General features: G+C 43.5%; 1 protein-coding gene across 2 annotated transcripts in view; it reads left to right on the top strand.

The window, feature by feature from the left end:
• PLTP (phospholipid transfer protein) overlaps positions 1-6399 on the top strand; it is a 213630-nt gene extending 207231 nt beyond the window's left edge. For both annotated transcript variants that reach the window (XM_069651239.1, XM_069651240.1), the window contains exon 16: positions 5448-6399. In XM_069651239.1, coding sequence (XP_069507340.1) covers positions 5448-5555 — 108 coding nt within the window. In that variant the 3' untranslated portion in view covers positions 5556-6399. The remainder of the gene's footprint in view (positions 1-5447) is intronic.
• Positions 6400-21897: the final 15498 nt, after the last annotated feature.

Here is a 21897-nt window from a genome sequence, read left to right as displayed (position 1 = left end):
AGGTTCTACCGCTCGCTAGATTGAAGCAAGATGAGGATTGCATCAAGGATGTGTCCTGGCACCTTTTTTTATTTAATTTCTATATTTGTGCCATTGGTGTCTCATTTATTAATACATCTTCAAATCCTCCCAGGTTGGGTCTGCTACCTATAAACTACTTAGCATATGCTGATGGCATAGTTGTTTGTGACTGTACCCCTATAGGCCTACAATGGTCTCTCTCTGCAGTGAACACTTATTTGCTTGATCTTGATCTGATTGTTAATACGGGGAAAACCAACATGATGAAAGTACGACCAAGAAAACATTTTAAAGGAGTAGAGCGTACATTTTATTTTGTTTTAGGTCAAAATCTATTGGAAATCGTGTCAACCTTTAACTATCTTGGGGTAATGATCTATGTTGTACCCAATAAACATTATCTAATGGCTCTATTCCAGTCCCGGCTAGAGTAATGGCGGCCAAAATGAAAGCATTGGACAAGTGTTTTGGACATTTCTCTTTGCTTCCTGTTTGGCAATTATATCTGCAAAAATGTTTTCCTAGACTACGTTATGGTGCCTTTTTCTATGGGGCCGTGGTCGCATGGGGTAAATTGGAGGCTTTAATATGGAGGACCACCCGAGCATTGCCACAAGGGGTGCCGATTAGTTTGATAAGACATGAATTAGGACTAATCTCTTTACAGGCTTGGACAAAGTGGCAGATACTGCAAATATATTCTAAATTGCTTGATCCTTCCCCATTTTCTATGTATGCGAATCTGGCAAATACTTTAAAACACAGGACTTCTAGAGTTTGTAATCTTTGGACTAAGTCCTGCATTCATTTGTTGTCAGAGTTGGGCTATTCGATCTGGGATTTGACTGTGTGACATATGCAAACGTTAAGGGTAGACTGCATGAATTAGACTGGATATCAACAAGAGAAAAATGTATGCAATATCACTTGTTCACTTGCTCAGCTTTTGACATAAGATATTGTTATGTCCTTCCACATTACTTAGTCAAACACCCCTCGCAATCTTTTAGATCTCAGTTTTTAAGACTCAGGCTCAATCTATTTTTGACAAATGAAGTGCAGGGTGTGTGGGGGGTCGGGGGCGGGGTGATAGACCAAAGAGAACAAAGATGGGGTGAAAGACCAAAGAGACTATGTAGATTCTGTGAGACTGAGATGGAAACACCAAAACATGTGGTTATGTATTGTGAAGGTCTAATTATTCTGAGATAACAAGTTTTGGAAATGTTTATGAATCTGACCATTTTTTTACTTATCCAAATTTCAGAGTGGTACATTTCATCGCAACCATAATACTGAAAAACACAAATTCTTCTTTTTTTATTTTATTTTGGGGGTGCCCCCCAAGGTCCCTTTTTTTCTACTGTTATAATGCCACACCAACCCCATCCAGACTCATTTTAACCCCTTATCCCACATATATTTAAATTAATATTTTCAGGGTTTTTGTATTATGTACTTCCGTGAAATGTATCGCTCTGTTTTGTTTTCTGTAAAACGACTGGTTACCTTTTTAAATGATGAATTCTGGGGTAGTATTTTAAATTCGAATATGATTTCGTTAAGTCTGGCTGTCTTAAAGTTTCTAGAAATTATTTTACCTACTAAGTAAGTTATTGGGCAAAGGTTTTTTATTTGAGATGTATTATTATGTATTATTATTGTAATTTGTGTTGATGTCTTACGGTGTTGTGTGATATGCAACGGTTATTTTGTTAACCAAATACATTAATAAATAATAATAATAATAATAATGATGTGCCCACAATACATATCTATATTGACTATGTATCCTCTTTAACACATGGTACATAATGGAATAAATAACCTTCCACAACAGCTAAGCTATGACATCTTATTTTCTGTCATAGTCTATAGGGTTATACTCTTCAACCTTTGGATGTTGAGCCTTGATGAATATATGGTACCCACAAAACATAACAAAGGAAACATAGGGTTCTGTGGAATGCTCAATTACAGCTAGTGGCATTGAGTCACCAAAATGCAGGAAGAGATATTGCACGACTTTGGACCACCTTGACGACATTATAGGGATTTAGGTCACATTAGTACTATCACAGGAAATGACATCACTGGTAATGGATATCACAAAACCTTCAACCCAGGTTGCATAACAGGAAGTTACACCATAATATCTTTTAACGTGGTGCCACCACAGAAAGTGGTATTCAATCAAACAAACTTTATTCGACTTGAAGTCATTAAAGCAAAAAAAAGATAATACAAAAATAGATACATTCATTAATAATAAACAACAAATTAATTAATTTAACAGTATGTATGTTCTCTCCATATCAAACAATTCAGCAAATTAGAAAGATATGTAATTTTAAACATTCAAAATTCATAATCCATGAATGCTTTTAGAAATCAGTATGAAATAGAGCAAGCATTGAATCCACATTCCTGCGATGCCCTGCCATATACATACCCTGATGATAGCACAGAAAGAGGATTAAACGACCTGCTGTAAAATGAACGTATTCATGTGCAAATCGGACTGAAATAAATAACGCACAATGGGGCCCTAGCGAGACACTACATAAGTGAACTCAGACCAGGTATTTACAGCTTTTTCAGTCTACCTTTAACGTTTTTTTTATACAATTTAGGTCTTACTAATGTTTTCCAGGCAGTAAAGTAATTGAGTCGAGTATGCAGAGCAAGCGACCCAGCTCCTTCTATGGAGACTACGACTGCGGCACACGAAGCCCAAGTGTTAGACATTGCAGACATTACATTGCAACCCCACAGTCATAGCTATCGAACTCATTACATACTAAACACTTGCCATGTTCTAAACTCCAATGGCTCGTGCCACCCCAGGGAATAGCAGTGTGAAGTGCAATGGGGTACATTAAAATATGAAACGCTTATTTGTTTTGGTGATGGAGGGTGTGGCAGACTTATATGTATAAAGAAGCCAAGCTTATTGATTTAAAAATAAATAAATAAATAAATAACTTCATCTTTTACAGCAGTGGAGCGTGTGTTGTAACTATTGAGCTCAATGCCGAGTGAATGGTTTAGGCGGCAGTTTTGAAATTGAGTACCATTGGTTCTAATCCCCAGACCACTATTTGGAGTGTGCTCTCGAAGTATGCAGAAGCTAGAAAAATAAATGAGCAAAAAGTGTTAACATAATTCTAAAGGGAGGCTCAAGCGAACTATGTTTTTCGAATATTTAAACTCCATAATTGTGTTGTAAATGTCCATGCCACTAAAATGTATATATTTTCTATTTTTACAAACTGTAATGATTTGTTATTTATACGGCACTTATGCCAAAGCACTGTACTTAGAACCTTCCTTGTAACTTCAATTATCACCCAATAAAAGTCGGTACTAATGTATCTATCTCAGAAGGATGAAAGGCCGTATTGGCATTGCCAGGATTCGAACCTGCAAATCCCAAATTACCAGCTATATGTTGCTCTTCTCTACAAATATGTTAGTAAAGTTTTGAAAAATTGGAAGTAAGGGAGACCAAGTTTTCGTTCGCTGCTTCTCCACGTACTCTTTTTTTTTTCCTTCCGTAAAATATCACACTTTGCCATCCACCTCTTAATTTCTCCCTTTTCAGCGTTTCCCGCCTGCGCTCCTATTCTCCGGCAGGCCCCTTGTTTTCCTTACGCATGAAACTGTACCCCCTTATCCTGCAAGCAGTCGCGTCCTATGGTTCACATTTATGTAAATGCAATGTCATATTTGAGGTCACATGTAAAGGTAACAATGCAGGGGCACCAGAGCTTATGTTGCACCCAACACGTACACTTCAGTATCCTTAAACCTCCCATTAGAAGTGTTTTCATTGACTGTGCATGAAACGCACATGAATTTTAACGAGCATCATGGTAGCAGAAATAATGTGGACCGATGTGGTGGCTGCTTCCTTTCCCAGGAACAAATTTTCTAAAATTGCAGGGATTAGATGTTTGCCTTTTGTAATTTTACTGATTCATTGGTGCAGAATTGTGGGGCCGTAGCAAACCCTGTAATTTGACTACAATTGAAAATGTTTTCTTGAAAAGATTCCTCAGGCTCCCAATGTGTACTCCCAATATATTTGGATTTAGATTTAAAGGGCATTGGTGAAACAATAAAGATTAAGCTGTATTGTAATGGACAAAAATTTGGCGAAAAGAGAGTCTTGATTGCTACCGTGAAGCGCTCAGAGATTGAATGAGCTGCAAAGGTGCAACCAATCTTCCCTGGTTAGCTCACGTCAAATGTACACAGCACTCACTAAATCTAGGCGCTTCGTGGCATGAACCCTGGAATATTCAAGGGAAAGGCCTGGATCTTATTAAAGAGAAATACTGGGATCATGTGTCTTCCCAGTTACTCGCAGATTGTTTATATTTAGCGGCAGGTTCAACTTTCTTCTTAAGCAAAATTGTACGGTACCGCGAAAACGATTTAACAGGCACTAAGCCACAGTTTGCACGTCCCCTTTACATGAAATCGATATTCAAGACCCTTCCGCTAGCCCCACTTACCAATGTTTGATATAAGACAGGAAATGTTTGGTGCCGGTTTTGCCCTAATATAATTGAATCTGTACAGCTCTTTGGGCCTCATTACGACCCTGGCGGAGTGGGTTTACGCCAGCGGTATTCGCGGCGGACCCGTCCACCCTACTACGAGTTCCCGTAGCGCCATGGAGCGTTTTCCGCCTGGTTTTTCCGGGCGGAGAAATCCATGGCGCTACGGGACCTTGTTGTTAATTACGCCACCGTATTTTACGGTGGCGTAATTAACGCCTTCCCCACTCCCATTATACCCTATGGGGCAAAAATGGGAATGGGGAAGGGTAAAATGGGGAATGGGGATTTACCGCCCCGCCAAGGTCTGAATGGGGCGGTAAATCCGCCAACCCCCATGGCGCTATCGGCAGCTTTCCGCCGTGCTCCATGGTGCATTTTGCGCCACGATTTCCGCCAGGGTCGTAATGAGGCCTTGTGTTTAAATGTCCAGGCGATTCTTTCATTCGAGGGGGGAATCTTAGATTGCGTTTTAAGAATCATGGTGTACGAACACTATGAGCTGCTGAAACTTTATGTAGAAATTCTTCCCTCCCTGATGTAGTGTATGCAGTATCGAATTATTTCATTAGACCATGGATAAGAAGGGTGAAATAAGCTGAAAATCTAACGTTGATGAAATGTTAATGGCATTTTACTATTTCAACTGAAATTTGGCCATTTGCACTTTGATATATTTTTTTATTGAGGTTGAATCACAACTTGGATCAATTAAAATATATATTTTGTATCGAGGGCATGCGTTTTATTTTTACTTTGACAGTTTTTTAATGTGTTTTGGCGACAAGCCGAAATAAATTATTGTTGACGGGCTGACAGTTTCTGTAACCCTTTTGTAATCCTCTTGTTCCTTCTTTTCAGGGTTTCATATGCATAGGAGGGGATCTGTACTTCTCGAAAAGCCTTCAAGAGGTGATTGAGAAATACCGTCCAGCCACCACCGCTGCACCCACAAGCGCCTCCAACTAAGGACCCTGCATCCTGCTGGCCTTTGGGTTGCTCAGCCAGGACTTCCTCTGATCCGCCAGGGCCTCGCATCCCTAAAGTCTCCCCATGTCCATTCCTTCCTTTTCCACCGTGTAGAAGAACGCTGCCTTCCTGCGCACCTCGTCGCCGGGGCATCCACGGATCCAGAGTGCACAACAGTTAGAGAGCAGCTAGGGAGGGAGAGAGCTTCTGTATGAGACAGCGAGTGATTGAGGGAGGTCACCTGGATTCTCGCTTTTTGCACAACAGCATGCTGTCCATACTGCTGGCACAGATCTCAGCAGGTATTGGGGTATCATAGCTCCATCCTAGCACACGACTGGGGGTGTGCCAAGACAGCTGAACCCCCAGAATTGACTTTCTACTAAACACAGATTCAATATGATGCCTTTGTCAGGACAACACGCAGTGAGCATTCCATTGTGAGCAAGACTGCCAATTTTTCACTCAAGGCTAGAGAGCATGAATAACCTCTGGTCAAGGGTATAAAGAGGGGGTGGAGCAGTCAGCATACCTACCTAAATACAAAGGGAGGAGGAATCATGTATGCAAACCTCCTAGTGTAGGCCTAAGTGCAGAACACAGGCCACCATTCAGTGGATAGATATCCCTGCAAAGCCTCGACCTCCATGAAGGTTGTGTTCTTCCATGCTGAGTCTGGCTCCACAATCAGAGCATGTGCAGAGCGTACCATTCCCCACAGAGTAATAGGGGTTACATGAAAATGTTTCTAAAAAGAATGCCCATGGCTCTATAAGAATAAGTAAATCATGTCATCCGCTTGCACATGTATGGTACTATAATAAACTGGATACATGTGTCTTTATTTCCACTGCTTCTGACTCCTCATTTGTGCAAAACATTTTAAGCCCAGTTCCAGCATGGACACCGGTTCCCCCTTCTCTATTATTTGGAGAAAAAGCAGTGTCGGGTAAGTGATTATATGAAGATTTGCCAATATTGTGTATGTAAAATCCTTGCTATTGTCATCTATTTCATAACTACTAATGAGAGCCAGAAACATGCATGTGATTCGCCTGAAAGCAGCCCACTGCTCCCCCATCCGACCGCCTGTCTCACTGTCAACCAGTGACTTCCTGGCGTTCAGCTGCTCGAGCGGTGTGCCTGAGGATATGTCCAGCTGCCACGCGCCTGCTGTGACTGTCAGGTCGAAGCACCGCGAGATGCCGCTGAACTTCCCGTTCTGCAGTAGGATGGTTGTGCAGATGGCAATGCCAGCATTAAGCAGGATTTCACGTTCTTTGCAGAGTCCTCTCGTATGGTGGTTGGCGCTGATTATTGTTTGCATATTTGGAAAAACAACTTCCTGTGAGTCAACTAAAGACTTGTCTGTAATCAGACTCCTTGTGGCATCGACCGAGAACTCCACAAAGCCTCTCCTTTCTGCGCCATTCTCATTTCTTTATCCGCCCTTATGAGGAATAACACAGCGTTTGACTTTGACATCAGAGGGGTCTTGTATATTTTTAACTTTTACGACCTCAAACCAGGTGAACAAGGATATTCGTCGCTGTGGTTGGAGATAGCAACAGACTTAAAGACACGTTGCGTGTGGTCTGACCTAATCTGGAAAAAAAAGTTAATGTGTACTTCAACAGCTATAATTGAGAACCACCCTCCACAGAAATACTACACAACACTCAAAATGTCCTGCAAAGAGCCAAACCTATATATGGCATAAATTCCTTACTCCGATACAGGAGCCACAGTACATTTTCTGTCCAAGACTTTGAGATGCAGGAGGAGTGATTAGTTTGCTGGGCGAGCCACGAGAGAGCCAAGAGCATTGGTGCTGGGTTCCACCAACACAGGGATACCAAAGCTGGCCTCTTCAACAACCAGGATCACCACTCTAAGGGGGTAGAATCACCCCAATGGCGCTTAACATCCCACAGCTTCACCCACATTGCAGACCCCATCACCAATTGGCAGCAAAAACATTAGCGTAAAAAACACCGCTGCCATCTATGTATCACAGCAACCAAACTCCCCAATGCCGAAATATGCCTCGACATGGGAAGCTATTTGTACAGAGGAATAAGTGAAGTACTTTCGCAATCTTGTTACGTCACTTGACATGAAGAGTCGACTGCTTGGTGGGCGGGCCCTCTTGGATTCAGCCACACATCTAAATGTAGGCAGATGTATGGCTGAACAGGTCCGCTCTTTCAGCGCTGCTCCTTAAATGATGTCATCTGAATGAATAGGTTTGTGCGGGTGGGTTTTCGGGAGGGTGGATTGCTGCTTAAAGATCCTTATTGAGATGCAATTGGTGATGGCTTCTCCACTCCCGTTTCATCATTTATCCAAAAAGAAGAGAAGGCAAGGACTCCAAGGAGACAGAATTCGGTGTACTTTACTTTCATTAAGGAATGCTCATTCATTAGTGCTCTGGTTTTGCCCTGGGTTCTTCCTCAAGGCCACTAAGTTACGTATGCAATAAGATTCAAAGAAAATGTGTTTTCCATGACCACTTCTGGCCTGTTGTACTTCTGTTACTTAATGCATGCATTCCCAGTTTCCTCCAAGCAGCTTTTTTTTCAACTGAGCAGAGTGAGAGGGATTCCTCTCATTGTTACTGGCTCCATCAGCAACAATGGGCTTGAGTACAACTCTGATGACTATTTATTTATTTATGAAGCGCACTAAACCCTGAGACATCAAGGCGCTGTTACAACCAGTTACACAATCATAAACAGATTGTCAGGAGAGAGAGGGGGAAAAAGGGAGCCGTACATTAACCAATGTGTGTGGTTTAGGCAAATAGCCAAGTTTTTATGGATCTCCTGAAGGTCCAGCCTGAGCTCTCTGCTCTCAAGGCAGGTGGGGGGGGGGGGGTGGAGCAGGTTCCACTGTTTACCTGAGAAGGTTGGAAAGCTGGCCCCTCCGGCTTTAGAGCTTTTGCAGTTTGGTTGTAACAGTTTGTTGTTGTGGGCTGCTTCATGTGTTCTGCGGACTGATCTCTGATGAATTTCTGGGATAGGAAGGCCGGGGCGGACTTGCATAGGCATCTGGGCATGTTGGACACTGACTTGAAAATAATGCACTCTCTGATTGGGAGCCAGTGGGCGTTTTTCCTGGTGGCAGAGATATGCTCAAGTCTTGGGATGTTGCCTCCCTCCGTACAGGTGAAATATGCTGCTCGGTGCAAAGCAGGCACACACAAAGTGGGATCATGCATACAATTTTTAAAAAAGTAATATGGAATTGAGAACAATGGACGGTAGGCCGTCTTGATGTGGCTGTATGCAAACATGACTGTGCCGAACAGGAAGTAGAACAGAGTGACCAGGCATTACACCCCTAAACAGGAAATAACTCTCTCTAAACAACTACCCTCACAGGCCGAACCTTTTTGACCCTGCACCATAGAAGGAAGGAGCCAAGCGTGTCAGGTGAGAGCAAACATTGGCAACAAGCAACCTCTGTCTCAAGATGTGTACCTTCCCGCGAGTGGGATCGCCGACCTGTGGTAGACAGGGTTTTCACACAGTGGTACAGTCAACCAGCAGACTTGCTTACGACAAGATTAAACAGCATACGCCAAAACTTTGAACCCAGGAACTCCGCCATAGTGGATTCTAGGGAACACTTACCAACTGTTCGCAAATACCCACATGTTGTTTTTCGCCAGTGCCGATGACCCCACAGAGGTTCTTAAGAGGAAAAGAATAAAATGATCAGGATGATCCTGAGCACTCCAGTTAAGAGAACTGCAACTATAGCTTTTAAAAACGATTTCTAGGTGCGTATTTTCATACATGGAATTGTTGGGAAACCATTGGCCAGAACAAACAATGTTTAGGTTCACAGCTGAGGAAATCAGTAGTGATATATATATGAACGTATCAGGAGTATGTATGGAGGTATTCGGGGGCAGCCACAGGGGCTTAATCCCCCTGCCCCCAAAAAGACCCTAAAAGCAAAGCAATTTGCAGTGTGACGCAGAAGAAAGTGAGAATCCATTTAAACCGCGCGGCCTCTGATATTATATATACTGCATCATGCACAAAAGGGGTGGCGTCGCATGAAAGGCAAGAAAGAAAACACAAGGGTCGTATCGCTTGCCCTAGTCATCAATTAATTTCTTGAATTTTTAGCAGCATGCCACAATCCGTGCCTGCCCTGGCCGGTGGGTTATCCGGCGTCCCAGTGCTGTCATCTAAGAGATCTTGTGTTCTCTGATGAAGATACAAAAAACATACCACAAACCACCTAGAACCATCTAGAACCATACCGACACTCGGGACTCGGGTCTTTCCTGCTTGCACTCATCAACACCTCTGGTTTTATATCTACCGCCCTCTCTACCGCACTGACATCCCAACCAATTATCTTTTCTTTGACAGCAGTGTCTCGGGGGGATAGCTCAGCGGCAACGTGCTCGCCTTGGAAGCAAGACGACACGAAGCAACACAGGTTTGATCCCTAGGTCAGTGTTAGAAACCTCTGGGTATTAAGCGCATTATAAATAACCTATCATATCATTTCATAACAAGGCCACTACAAAGGCAGAGGTCCCTCATGCAAAATAACTTTACCTTACATTACGTCACGCATGACGCCCACCCACGCCACTTCTTTTTAATGTATAGACTATGCTGTTCGACCACTAGAGTGCAGGCTAATGCAAGTCTAGTACCATTTTTGAAGGAGAAGTATCACGCATCATACGTATCACGCGTCATATTTTATTTAAAGCATTGAAATAATCAAGGGTGGCACTCTGAAGAACATCGTTAGACCAACATGAACCCTTAAAGTTACTCCTGTTGGTAGCCAATGTAGAATGAAGCTTTGCTACACTGCAGCAACTTGTACAAAGTAATTAATAATAACAGGTTGATTGCTGGAAGCCTGACTTTGCTCGATTGAGGCTACTTTCTACCTGCTAGTAAATACAGGGCCACACTGTATAACTGCACTACACTGTAGACAATGTAACTGGGATTGATTCTTCTGTCTAGGTGCACCTCTCGCTCTCTGGAGGTATGTGAGAGGCAAGTAGAGCCCGGTTGAAATGTTGTCGTCATGTATATTGTCTACTCTAGCTGAGTGATACGTGATGGCCCTGCATTTCCTTTCAGTAAGGAAGTAGCCACAGCTAAACAATGCCAGCCTGCCAGTCATCGGCCCATTGTTGTTACTTTGTAAGTGTTGCTGCAAAATGACAAAGATCTGTAATAACATTTCTCCACACAACTCTGCACAGGAGTAGATTTCAGGGTTGATTTCGAGGGTTAATTTACTTATGTACAGGTAGCCGAATGCCTTTCTTCAAGTTTTCCCCCCACGGTTACTTCTATGTTTTAAATAAAATATGCTGCTTGATACCACTCCTGCATGTAAGGTTTCCTTGCTGGATTAAATGCTAGGAGAAATGTAATGTTAAAAAATACATGTATAACTGTACTATATGTTAGGTAAAAATGTTGCTATATTGATTAAGTCTACGTTTGATCAATCCGAAGAGCAGTTAAAAGTTGTAACATGACCTTTTCACAAGGGATATAAACAGATGGAGAAAATCACAACAGAATTGAAGATTATGGTTTTATGTAAAGACGTTTGGCTTGACAAAATGGATAATGGAAAATTGATTAAAACAAGATATCATGATATGCGCCAGGAGGCCACCAAAATGGCAGATGGTGCACTCAATAGGACCATTTTACATTACACTAAGGGCCTCATTACACGGACGGCGGTAAGGGTTAACAGTCACTGTTAATGGTACCGGTGACCGTTAACCCTTACCGCCTTACTACGAGGTCCCTTTGCGGGTTGGAGACGTTAAAAACCAACCCGCAAAGGGACCAGGGAGCTAATTACGGTAGCACAATTTGCGGTGCCGTAATTAGCACCTTCCCCATTCCCATTATGCCCTGTGGGGCAAACATGGGAATGGGGAAGGGCAATGGGGGAAGGGGGAATTACCAACCTTGGAATAGGGCGGTAATTCCCCTTTCCTCCAAGGCGGTGCCGGTATTTTACCACCATGGACCAAGGTGCTAAAAGCACCTTGGTCCATCGCCGTCCGTGTAATGAGGCCCTAAATACAAATAAAAAACCATGCTTGATCAAATAATCTCCAGCGAAGGTTTTTCAGTATGCGGATGTGTCGGGTGGAAAATAGGGATGCTGCCAACTTCCAATGAAAACCTTAAGACTAGTTCATGCTGACAATGTACAATAGCAGCATGCGCAGGTGAAAGGATTAGTGTTGAGGTGAACTGGAATAGCGCCCTTGCCATACATCGGTGGTCCCCTCCGTGTCCTTGGGTAGAATGTACTATCAACATCAGGAAGCTGGGTACCCCTCCATTAGCACTTGATGCAACTGTGTGTGCACACTGCTACCTGTTCTGAAGCTTACTGAACTGTAAGACCAAATCAGAAGAGTGAACATAATACAACTAAATGCATTTATTCTATTTCCATCATAGGTTACACGCTTATGATGTGTTATGGGTTGGGTCCTCCCTCCAATTCCCTTCCATTACCACCATACTCCTAGGTGGTCGCAGGTCCCAATCAACTTTCTCTTTGGTCTCTTCCAATGATTATTATTGTCTGAGGGCTTCCCAAGAGTGCTTCTAAATAATGGAAGGGATATTCATGATGAAAAAGTTCCTGGTATCATCAATTAAGTCTTTTATTTGTTATTCACTCACTGAAGGCATCATTGTCTCGGTTTTCAAAATACGTCCTTTGTTGGATGCTGCAGAGCAATCGTTTTCTTTGTGCTCCATCATCTCACCAACTCCCTTCTTCCCAGTTATTGGATTATATCTCATTTTCTCGGGTGCTGTGGAGATCTGGGAGTATGCATGAGTTGCTTGTTGGGTTTCTGCAGTACTAAACCATGCAGGGTGCATGGGCAGAGTGTCATGGGGCCAAAGAGGCAATTGCCCCTCAGACTCTCTGGGCTGTTGCCCAATGTTAAAACAATTATTGAACACGACTAAATCCTTCAGAATCTAGTCTATCGCAGAAGAACCGTGTGTCGCAAAGCTTGCTCAGATTCTGTGTAAATTGGGCATTCGTCCTGATTTCAGCAATTATGCAGATGTGCCTGAACAGCTCCCACATATGGGCCTCCACAGTAAGGGAGAGGAGCGTATAGGCTGCAGGGGCATGTTCGTACCGCCCAGTGGCAATATATGCATTGAAATAATCGATTCTGTGACCATGGATGGTAATGTTGGCAACACTGCTCCCCATACACCACTGGTTTGTTACAATCCACAGCAGCCTATACGTGATGCCTTCTTTCCAAGGAAGTAAGGGTCCATATCTTATTGGAGTTTGTCCTCGGTTTGATTCTCTATGAATGCTGCCTCTATGTTCTGGTGAATTTCTTGATCTCCAGTGAACTCGTACAAAAAGAGTTTAATAGCACCCGCGAATAGCACACATGGATGTTACTTAGTGGTTATAGAAATGGCTATTGCACTGTTTGTGGTACTTACTTTTGGGCACAGTTGAAAAACACGCATAGAAAGACGAAATATTCAGGTATTAATTACTAGAAGGCTACAAACTAAGCAGGTCATTCATAGTTGGGTGGATTTTTTAATAACGCTGAATAAAGTTACCAGCTCCACTAGTGGTATTTCTGAAAAACCACCCTACTCAAAGTTTACCACCAGCAGAGGTATATATCTGGAACACCTTGGTGCTATTTCAGAAATAGCAACTCCAATGGCAGTATGTAAAACTTTTTTTAACATTTTCTTTCAGCCATTTTCAGCATGAATATGAAGGGGGAAGTGGATTATGTACAGTAGTGGCTCATATCACTACTGTTGATTTTATCTATGCACAGAAGGGTCAATTATGGCACTTTCATGCATTATATGGTTATGGTGGTGAGAAGAGGAAACCAGAGGTGCCCACCTTTTTAACACCTCATGATGGCCTTTGTAAAATGTTTTTTCACTTTATTGAAGGGACGCATGTATATTTCCGTTCTGTACAGTAAAAAAAAGCTTTAAAACATTTGGGGACAATTTGGATTTTTAACCTCCACATTACAGGTGGAGGTAACAATGTATGGATTATCTGCAAAATGTCTGCCTAAAATACCACTGAAAGGCCCCTTAAGAGTGTGATTGTCTCCAATAGGCCCTCATTACGTGGTTGCCGGTAAAACCTACGGGTAGGCGGTGGGTTACCAGCAACCCCGTAGCACTTTTACCACCGCCATGACATCCTGGTGCTACCGGGATATCACAGGGGGCGGTGGTACAGTTATTTCCCATTCCCAAGGACTCCATGGGAATGGGAACCGTGCAGCAACAGCACCATTAGTAACGGTGCCAGTGCTTCTGTGAAAAACCTGCCAGTAGGGGCCTGAAATCGCAGCAGGTCAGCCCTGCCAGGAGTACTGTCCCCCTACCAGCAGATTCGTAGTTTGCCGGTCCAGAAAGGGTGCCAGTACGTTGCTACCTGCACATTTATTTCCAGCCCGCCAACCTTATAATGAGGCCCATTGTCTTGTCCAGAGCACTCTTCTCTTATGTAACTAACAAAAGACACACAGCAAATCAACACCAGATTCAGATCTATAGATACAAAGTCACATGAACACAGATACATCCTTCCACTTATACTTTACACTGCCACAAATACACTCAAACACATTACCACAGTAACTGAACCACACACACAGACACACACTCCACCTTATTTGAAAACACACATAAATATAACAGGCTGCTGTTGCTCCCTCCATCGCCATGTCGAAGGCGTATTCCCCTTGTAGTTCTCTCTGCTTACCTGAGTGGGGATATGCAGCCAACTTTCCAAGAAAGTGTAACTTGGCTGCACAGAAAAGCTGCATCCCCTTGCTGCCTTTTACTCAGCATTGTCCAAGTGCAGACCCCATAGCCACAATTACCAGTAAGACTTGACGACAGCTTCTTGTTGTCTGGCATAGCTAACTGGCAAATCAAGGTGTTCTATCTACTCTCTAACTGTAAGCCAGGGAAATGAAAGGTGGTGAGGGGGCAAGGAATAGGCTGGGTGTGATGGGTTTTAAAGGGCACTAGTGGCAAGGAATTAATGACTGAACAATGTGGGCAAGGGAAGGTTATGCATGCAAGGTAAGGGAAGGGATTCAGTTTATAGTTAAAGTATGGAGCAAGAGGAGTACAGAGGTCTGAAAGTAATTTATAAGAAAAATGGGGGGCATTTAGAATGTGGTACAAGGGTAGGACAGCAGAGGATGAAGGGTGAGGAAAATAGGGTAAATGAGACAGAGGTACACATCTGGAGTGGTAGGTCAGCAGGCTGACTGTTCCTGAGATCGATGTCTGACCTGCATGCCACTGCACCGATTGTGGGACTGGCTTGAGCCCCTTTCTTCTTTTGGACTAAGTGCTGCATACTTGCTTTATTTGTGAACATATGTTTCAATTACTACTTTTCTTATTTTCTCAAGTTGCTTTATCGTGTGACTTTGTGCTTTGAAAGTACACACAATTGTACAGACTAAGATTGCAATTATAGTACATTTTAATTATAATTATAATCTTAATCTGTTTCTCAGATGTATTTGCCTAAAGGTACTGATGAACAGGTATCCCCCTTGTAGTTATATTGGTGCTTTGAAAACCAGATTTATTTAACGGTTTACTTGTTTAGCCCTTGAATAACAACTTTGCAAATATCATTTTTTTGTTTCTAATATTGAAGATGGAATAAGAGATGAAGTCTCCCCTGCTTTCTGATTTGGACGCTGTGGAACTAGGAAGACAGGGCTCAAATCCCCACCTTCCACACTTCATACATTATTTGATCCTGAGCAAATCACTTTTCATCACTCTGCCTTACTTTCCTTAACTATCTGTAGAGAAAGCCTCACTCATGTGGATTTATACTCTACAGTGTTGTTCTATAAATAATTATAATTTTAACAATGTATGTCCAGCATACCTGTGAGGAAGCAGGGTGACAAGTGAAGGTCTTATCTGGTGGGGGATGGGTGCACAGGGTGCCGGTATTGGAGTTGTCTTGTGGGCTTGGGAGGCAGGAAGTCAGGTATGGGTTTCTGCAATGCCAGATCATGTTTGGCTCTGAGAGCAAACCCACAAACCATTTCACCAAAATGCCAGGGGTGGCGGAAGTGACATCACATGACCCTTGACCTCTGATGACATCAGAGGAAGTGATGTCATTTGACTCCACCCCAAAGTGACATCACAGGAAGCGATGGAACACAACCTTTCACCCCATGACAAAACAGGAAGTGGCATCACATCATTGTTTCTGAGTACACTACAAAAATATGGTTACAATATCAATGTAAAGTGATATACCTTTCATACAAGAATGGATCACCATATGTATCATTAATATCAGTGCGTATAGGCCCATATTAACAAATCACTGTGAATGCAAGCAGACGTCCAAGGCCAAACGATAATTATGTATTATATGGCACTTCCGCTTCATATAGAACAAATAAACATACAATATCACCCAACCTGTGTTGGTACTCATTTATCAACCTCAGCAGGATGAAAGGCTGAGTTGACCTTGCTGGGAGTGGAACCTGCAAGCTTCAGATCACACACACATTGCAGCAGCCAGCGCTCAACACACTGAGCTATCTTACCAGCTATAACCATCAGAAAACCAGCCACTCCAGAAACAAAGAGCCACATGCTGCTGCCACAGCCCATGAGCCTCAATGTAAAAAAGAAGAAAAAAAATCAACCTTTTAAAAAAAGAAATGTTTAAGGGTAGCAAGGGAGACCACAGGGATAGCAAGGGAACAGTTGAGACCCCTGACAGCCCCTAAATGACATCCATGAGCAAACCCTGATCTCCTGGTTCAGCAATGGCTCTACTTTACCAATGAATTCTATAGCTTTGCCACCTCTTTACATTGTTCTAAAACTAAAGATGAGATGGGGTGGGATGGGAGAGATGTAGCCTGCTGTCAAATTAGAAACTGCAACACAATGAAAACTGGGCTCAAACGCTAGGTTTCCCATTTCGCCATTTATATTATTGTGTTGAATTAAGTGGGAGAATTTCCAGGAGTCTGGGTATCTAGGAAACCTTAAACATAACTAAAAAAGTATGTTGTATAAAAGGAAAGGAAAGTAATGTCAATAATGTCTACTACATATATTGAGAAAGTGCGGGAAGGGAAGAGGTTGGTATTGAGTGTACTTCTTCTGGAAGTTCGGGCTGCTGCACTGTGAGCTTGGGCCATTGCACTGTGGGCCAGAAAAGTAAACTCCCCCAGGCCAAATGTTGCCAGCCCTCCCCTGGTGGGGTGGGCCAGCGCATGAACTATCTCAGTTGTCTTTCCTTTGGTCTTAGCGACGTGTTTGGGCTGCCATTGAGGCAGAATATATTGACTTGTGAGGTGTGGATTGGCAGCTTCTTCTCAGTTCATCTTTAGCTTTGTCTCCACTCTTTGGGATTGAAATAAATCTAACAACTCTAACTTGGTAGACTCATCTGACTTAATTCAACTCTTTTTCTGAGCTTGTTCCTTTCCTTCCAAGTCTACAAGACTGACAGGCTACTTCCTTGGTAAATATTTTCATCCTTGGCTTGTGCGACTATTTGACTTTCATTGCAGTCCTTTGTTTTGTGGAGGTTTTCCCATTTTGCGGCAAGCCTTTAATAGTACCCATTCAATGTAGCGATCCATGGAATGCCTGAAGCCCCTAATGTCCGTATCGGATCTGAAGCGTTCTTCTTAAGTATCACATCTTTCTAGACCCCACTGGAGGTTGTGATCTCTCTAGGTATTTCCTTCTAGTTTCACCAATCAGGCTGTAGATCCCATGTTCACCTGACATTGATCAAACACTTGGCCTTATCCCTCTACATGGCTTTGCTTAATCAAGCCGTTGCCCGAGGTTTTTGGAATTTCGACTGACTGTAATATCGAATGTACTTCTGATGGATGGCTTGGATAAGTGATTGGTTCTGTAGATGGCCTTGTCTTAGAATTTCAAAGGGACTTCTCACAATAGAGGAGGGCTAGGCAACTTGCCGGTCTCCGGATTCTTTGGACTACAGTTTCCATGTTCCTTCACCACTGACTGCACTGACGAAGGCTGATGGGAGTTGCAGGTCCAGAAACCCTGGCCATCAGCAGCCACTTTCCTAAACCAAGAGGTTTGTTCTTTTTCTCTTGGAGTAAGTACTGTGGATGGAGCAGCCGGGATTGGGGGTGACATAAAATGCCCTCTTCCCCTACATATTCTCCTTGGTGGGGGCTTAGTAAATTAGTACTTTGTGGGCTGGTAAGGACATGCTTGGGAATTGGCTCAAAGAGGTCTAGAGGACAACTAAGCAAGTCATCTGCAGGCTGTGGTAGCTGCAAATGCAATACTTCATTATAATGGCTCACTAAAATACATAGAGGGAGCTGATTTGAAAAAATGAAGCATACCACAAAGGCTTTGACGCAGATATGAACTTTAACTACATTGTGTGCACACGTCATATCTTATACATTTCCAATATTCTAAACTCTGTGGCCTGCTTTGCGAGGGCAGAGGACCAGAAACCCTGAGAAGGCGTGGTTCCTCAAAGCTCCATTACTTTTAGCAAAGACTCTTCCTTTTGTGTTCTAGTAAACAATGACGCGTGGAATAGCAACCACGCCCTCGTCTGTCGGCTTCCACCGCCTTGTTCACACACGCATGCTTCTGCCTTATCGCTCCAACAGGAAGTTGTGCCAGGCTGTATAACATCTTTCTGAATGGCAGTAACACCCCACCCTCTGCCTGGCCGACACATCAATGCGGAAATGCATCAGGCGAATGCATAGGCTTTTTGCCGAAGTGCATTGTGCATTGAACCGTGTTGGTGTGTGAGGTCTGTGCTCCAATCCCCTTAAGTGTTAAGGACGAGTATGTTCGTCCTGAATTCCCAGGCTCGGGCTGGCCTCTAGGGCAATAGGCCCATGGCCGAACCAAACACACAAAATGTTGGCGTGGGCTAGTTTTTGGTGTTAAAGTGGGCCACTTTTCAGACCAATTTGGGCCAGTTTGATGTGTTAATTCACATTGTGGCTACTAGTTTTGACCAGTGTTGCTGAAAATAATATTCTTTAAAATGCACAATTTGCATCACAATTTATCAAAAAACACCCCCTTGGGTACTATTTAAACAGTGTCCTTAAACGAATAGCCATTTGCAAATCTGGTCCACTTTTTCATTAGTGCCCAAGACAATTTTATGGCCCAGTCTGGCCCTGTGAATTCCCACAAGGAATCATTGTAGACTCCACCCAATCCCGCACTTAAGTAGGACTGAAAAATTGGCAAAACCTTTAGCAACCTCATTCCTGTTCAGTGTGCCAAGAAACACAGTGGAATGCCCAGCACAAGCTGGAAACCCTCAAATGAGCAGCTTTGCATGGTGCACATCCAAAGCGCCCTGCCCTAAACACGGGCACGTAATTATTCTCTTGCTAGACAGTACAGGGCAGGGACATAAACAGAGGCTACCGAGGAGGTGCCGAACATGAAAAGAAACCTAAACACAACATTAATCCACATCGCCAAAATGATCAAAATAGGATTGTCTGAAAATGGAAATTTTTCTAACAGATTGTAAATTAAAGACATCCTTTTATTAAAGACAAAAGGCAACTATTGTGGTTCAACTTTCTTCTTTTATTGCCAACAGCAGTAAAGAGTAGAAAGCTTAAAAGGAAATATGAAACGAGAGAACAATATGCAGGTCAGCATTACAGCATCCCTGCACGAGGCATTATCTAGTACCCCCTCCAGGGATTCAGGGGTATTGACTTACTGCTCCTGCCGATTCAGTCCTCTTTCTTTGATGATGAGCTGTAACCAAGAGACTCAATACTTTTCAACCATCTAATAGCCGGGAACCTGAAGATTTTTCAGCGAAAGTGCGACACAAAACAGTAGCAGAGTGACATTTTGTATGTCATGAGATCTGAAGACAAATCTTTTCTGAAAATGTATGCAAAGACATCAAACGTAGGTTCATGGTTAGTTCAGTAGAAAGACATTTCAATGAAAGAACACTATTTTCAGGCCAACGTGAGAAAGAATACCTACAACTTTACAACATCTCACATAGAAAAGTATTTGGTGGCAGGAGGAGTCTGCGATTTTAGTCCAATCCTGGCACTTGACTATGAGTGAGGGATTGTCTGTCTGGCTGGTGTGTTCAGCGCAGTTCTGATTCCTCTGCTTCAACACTGGCAGGGTTGCCAACGACGGTAACCAGTGACGACAAAAAGTGGAAACCATGACCAGAGAGGAATGAGCGATTTGAACTCTGGTGAACACTCTAGCCAATCCCTCGTACCCAGACACGCCTGCAATTTATGTATGTCCCTTAGGTAAAGAATTTGTGATGAGATGGCCAGCTTCGGGTGAAAGGCCTGGCACATTGCCATGTTTCCCTGAATCATCCTTGCCATAGAGCAAGGGAGCAATCAGGAGGCAAAGGATGGAGATATTCTACCAAATTCATCACAAGGTGAGGAAACCAGGGATGCTGAACAGGAGGAACTCTGCATTATTTCACGAGAGCTGGAAAGTGAGCACCTGAGGACTGACTTGGTGCAGTGTTCTAGATATCGTTGAAAAGGGAGTGAATGCTTACAGAAGACCAGAGGACCAATCTTGGTGAAAATCATCTGAAAATCATCTGTCGCCATATCTGTAGAAATGTGGCAGCTGTCTCTTTAGATGGGAGTGTAAGGGTTCAGAAGTAAGGCTCAGAAAATATGGTGGCATATTTTTCGGTACAGACTTTTATTAATCATCAAGAAAGGATTGGAAAAAGGCCTCTCTATCTCTAAAGGTAAGAGGGCTTTCTGTGCCTTAAAGAAAACTAGTGAAAGTTCACCTCTTTTGTGGGTGCGGGTCCCAGCCCTTGTTCTCAACCTCTTTTGTGGGTGCGGGTCCCAGACTTCTGGGACCCGCACCCACAAAAGAGGTTGAGAACAAGGGGGTCAAGGACAGAGAAGTAAAAAGGACATAAACCTATGCTTGGAAGGGAAGTGCCCCAGGTTGACTGGATAAAAGAATGGTGACATTTATCTAGAAGGATACAGGGCTTAGAAGCCCAAAAAGACGTGAACACCTTGGTTTACTCTCCTGCCAAGCCGGTGTCCTCTCATGGACTGTCTCCCTTTCTCTTACAGAGTCCCAGACCCTCTTGATCCTCGTTTCTTCAGGCTGTTGCCTTTCACCTGGGTGCAGATCCCAGGCTTGCAATGTAGGAGGGTACTTGCTTGGTTTACTCCACTGCCCCTCTTTCCCTTGTTTGCCTTTACTTCAAATAGGGTCCCAGACTGTCTTGTTCTTGGTTTTTCATATGGGTGCAGGTCCCAGACTCAAACTTTGTTGTGTGTGTTTGGTTCACTCTTCTGCCAAACATACAATTCTTATCTGTTAGTATTTCTCAGGGTCCCAGACCCTTCTGTCTCCCTCTGACTTTCAAAGGGGGTTATTCTCAGGGTCCAGACTCTTCTGCCTTTCTCTGACCTTCAACAGGGTTTATTCTTGTGGTCCCAGACCCTTCTGTGTCCTTCTGACTTTCAAAGGGGTTTATTCTCAGGGTCACATATCCATGTGTCTCCCTCTGACTTTCAAAGGGTTGCGGATCTCAAACTCTTAGTTGCTTTCTCAGGGACCCAGACCCTCTTGCTCCAACTTCTCGCTTCACCCTGTTTCTTCCCTGGACCTCCAAAGCTGCTTGTCTAACCCGTGAACCTGTCAGTGTCTTGATTGCAGGTACCAGTGTTTACCAAGCAGCTGCATTGTTCCTCGAGGCTCCGGTAGCATTTGGGTGACCTGAAGGGTCTGCAGCGGCCCTGCAGATGTCTCACTCTGCCTGGTGGTGTGTCCCTCCATGCAGATGCTTCACCGGGCTATGGGAGACCTAGATGTTCTTTTACAGCAGCACCGCAAGTGGCCCTTTCACCATGGACCAGGTTTGCGTTCTCCTGTTCCTCCGTCCACGTCTTCCCATTTGGCTCTCGTCCGCTCTCCCAGTGCACGGCCCCCGCAGTTCCTCCTCAGAGGATCGGTCTCCTCTTGCGTCCCAGCTGTGTTTATTTGAAACTCCCACGCTGGTTTGTTGCTTTAGTTTGGGCCAATGACATCCGGCAAGAAGCTAGTCCGCTCACGTTGATCCTTCAAGGTGATCCTTGGATTCCCGGTCATCTTCTTCGCAGTACTTTTTAAAAAGCCTGATGTAAAGTACTTAGTTGGTATTTCAGTCCTGTCAAGTATATTAGTCTGACTTCTTTGACAATAGAACATATTGGCTCTGG

Source organism: Ambystoma mexicanum, chromosome 3p, assembly GCF_040938575.1.
Source record: "Ambystoma mexicanum isolate Mex_15411 chromosome 3p, UKY_AmexF1_1, whole genome shotgun sequence".
In the NCBI taxonomy this organism is placed as follows: domain Eukaryota; kingdom Metazoa; phylum Chordata; class Amphibia; order Caudata; family Ambystomatidae; genus Ambystoma; species Ambystoma mexicanum.
Note: the sequence above shows the minus strand (reverse complement) of the source record. Positions and strands in the feature narration are given on the sequence as shown.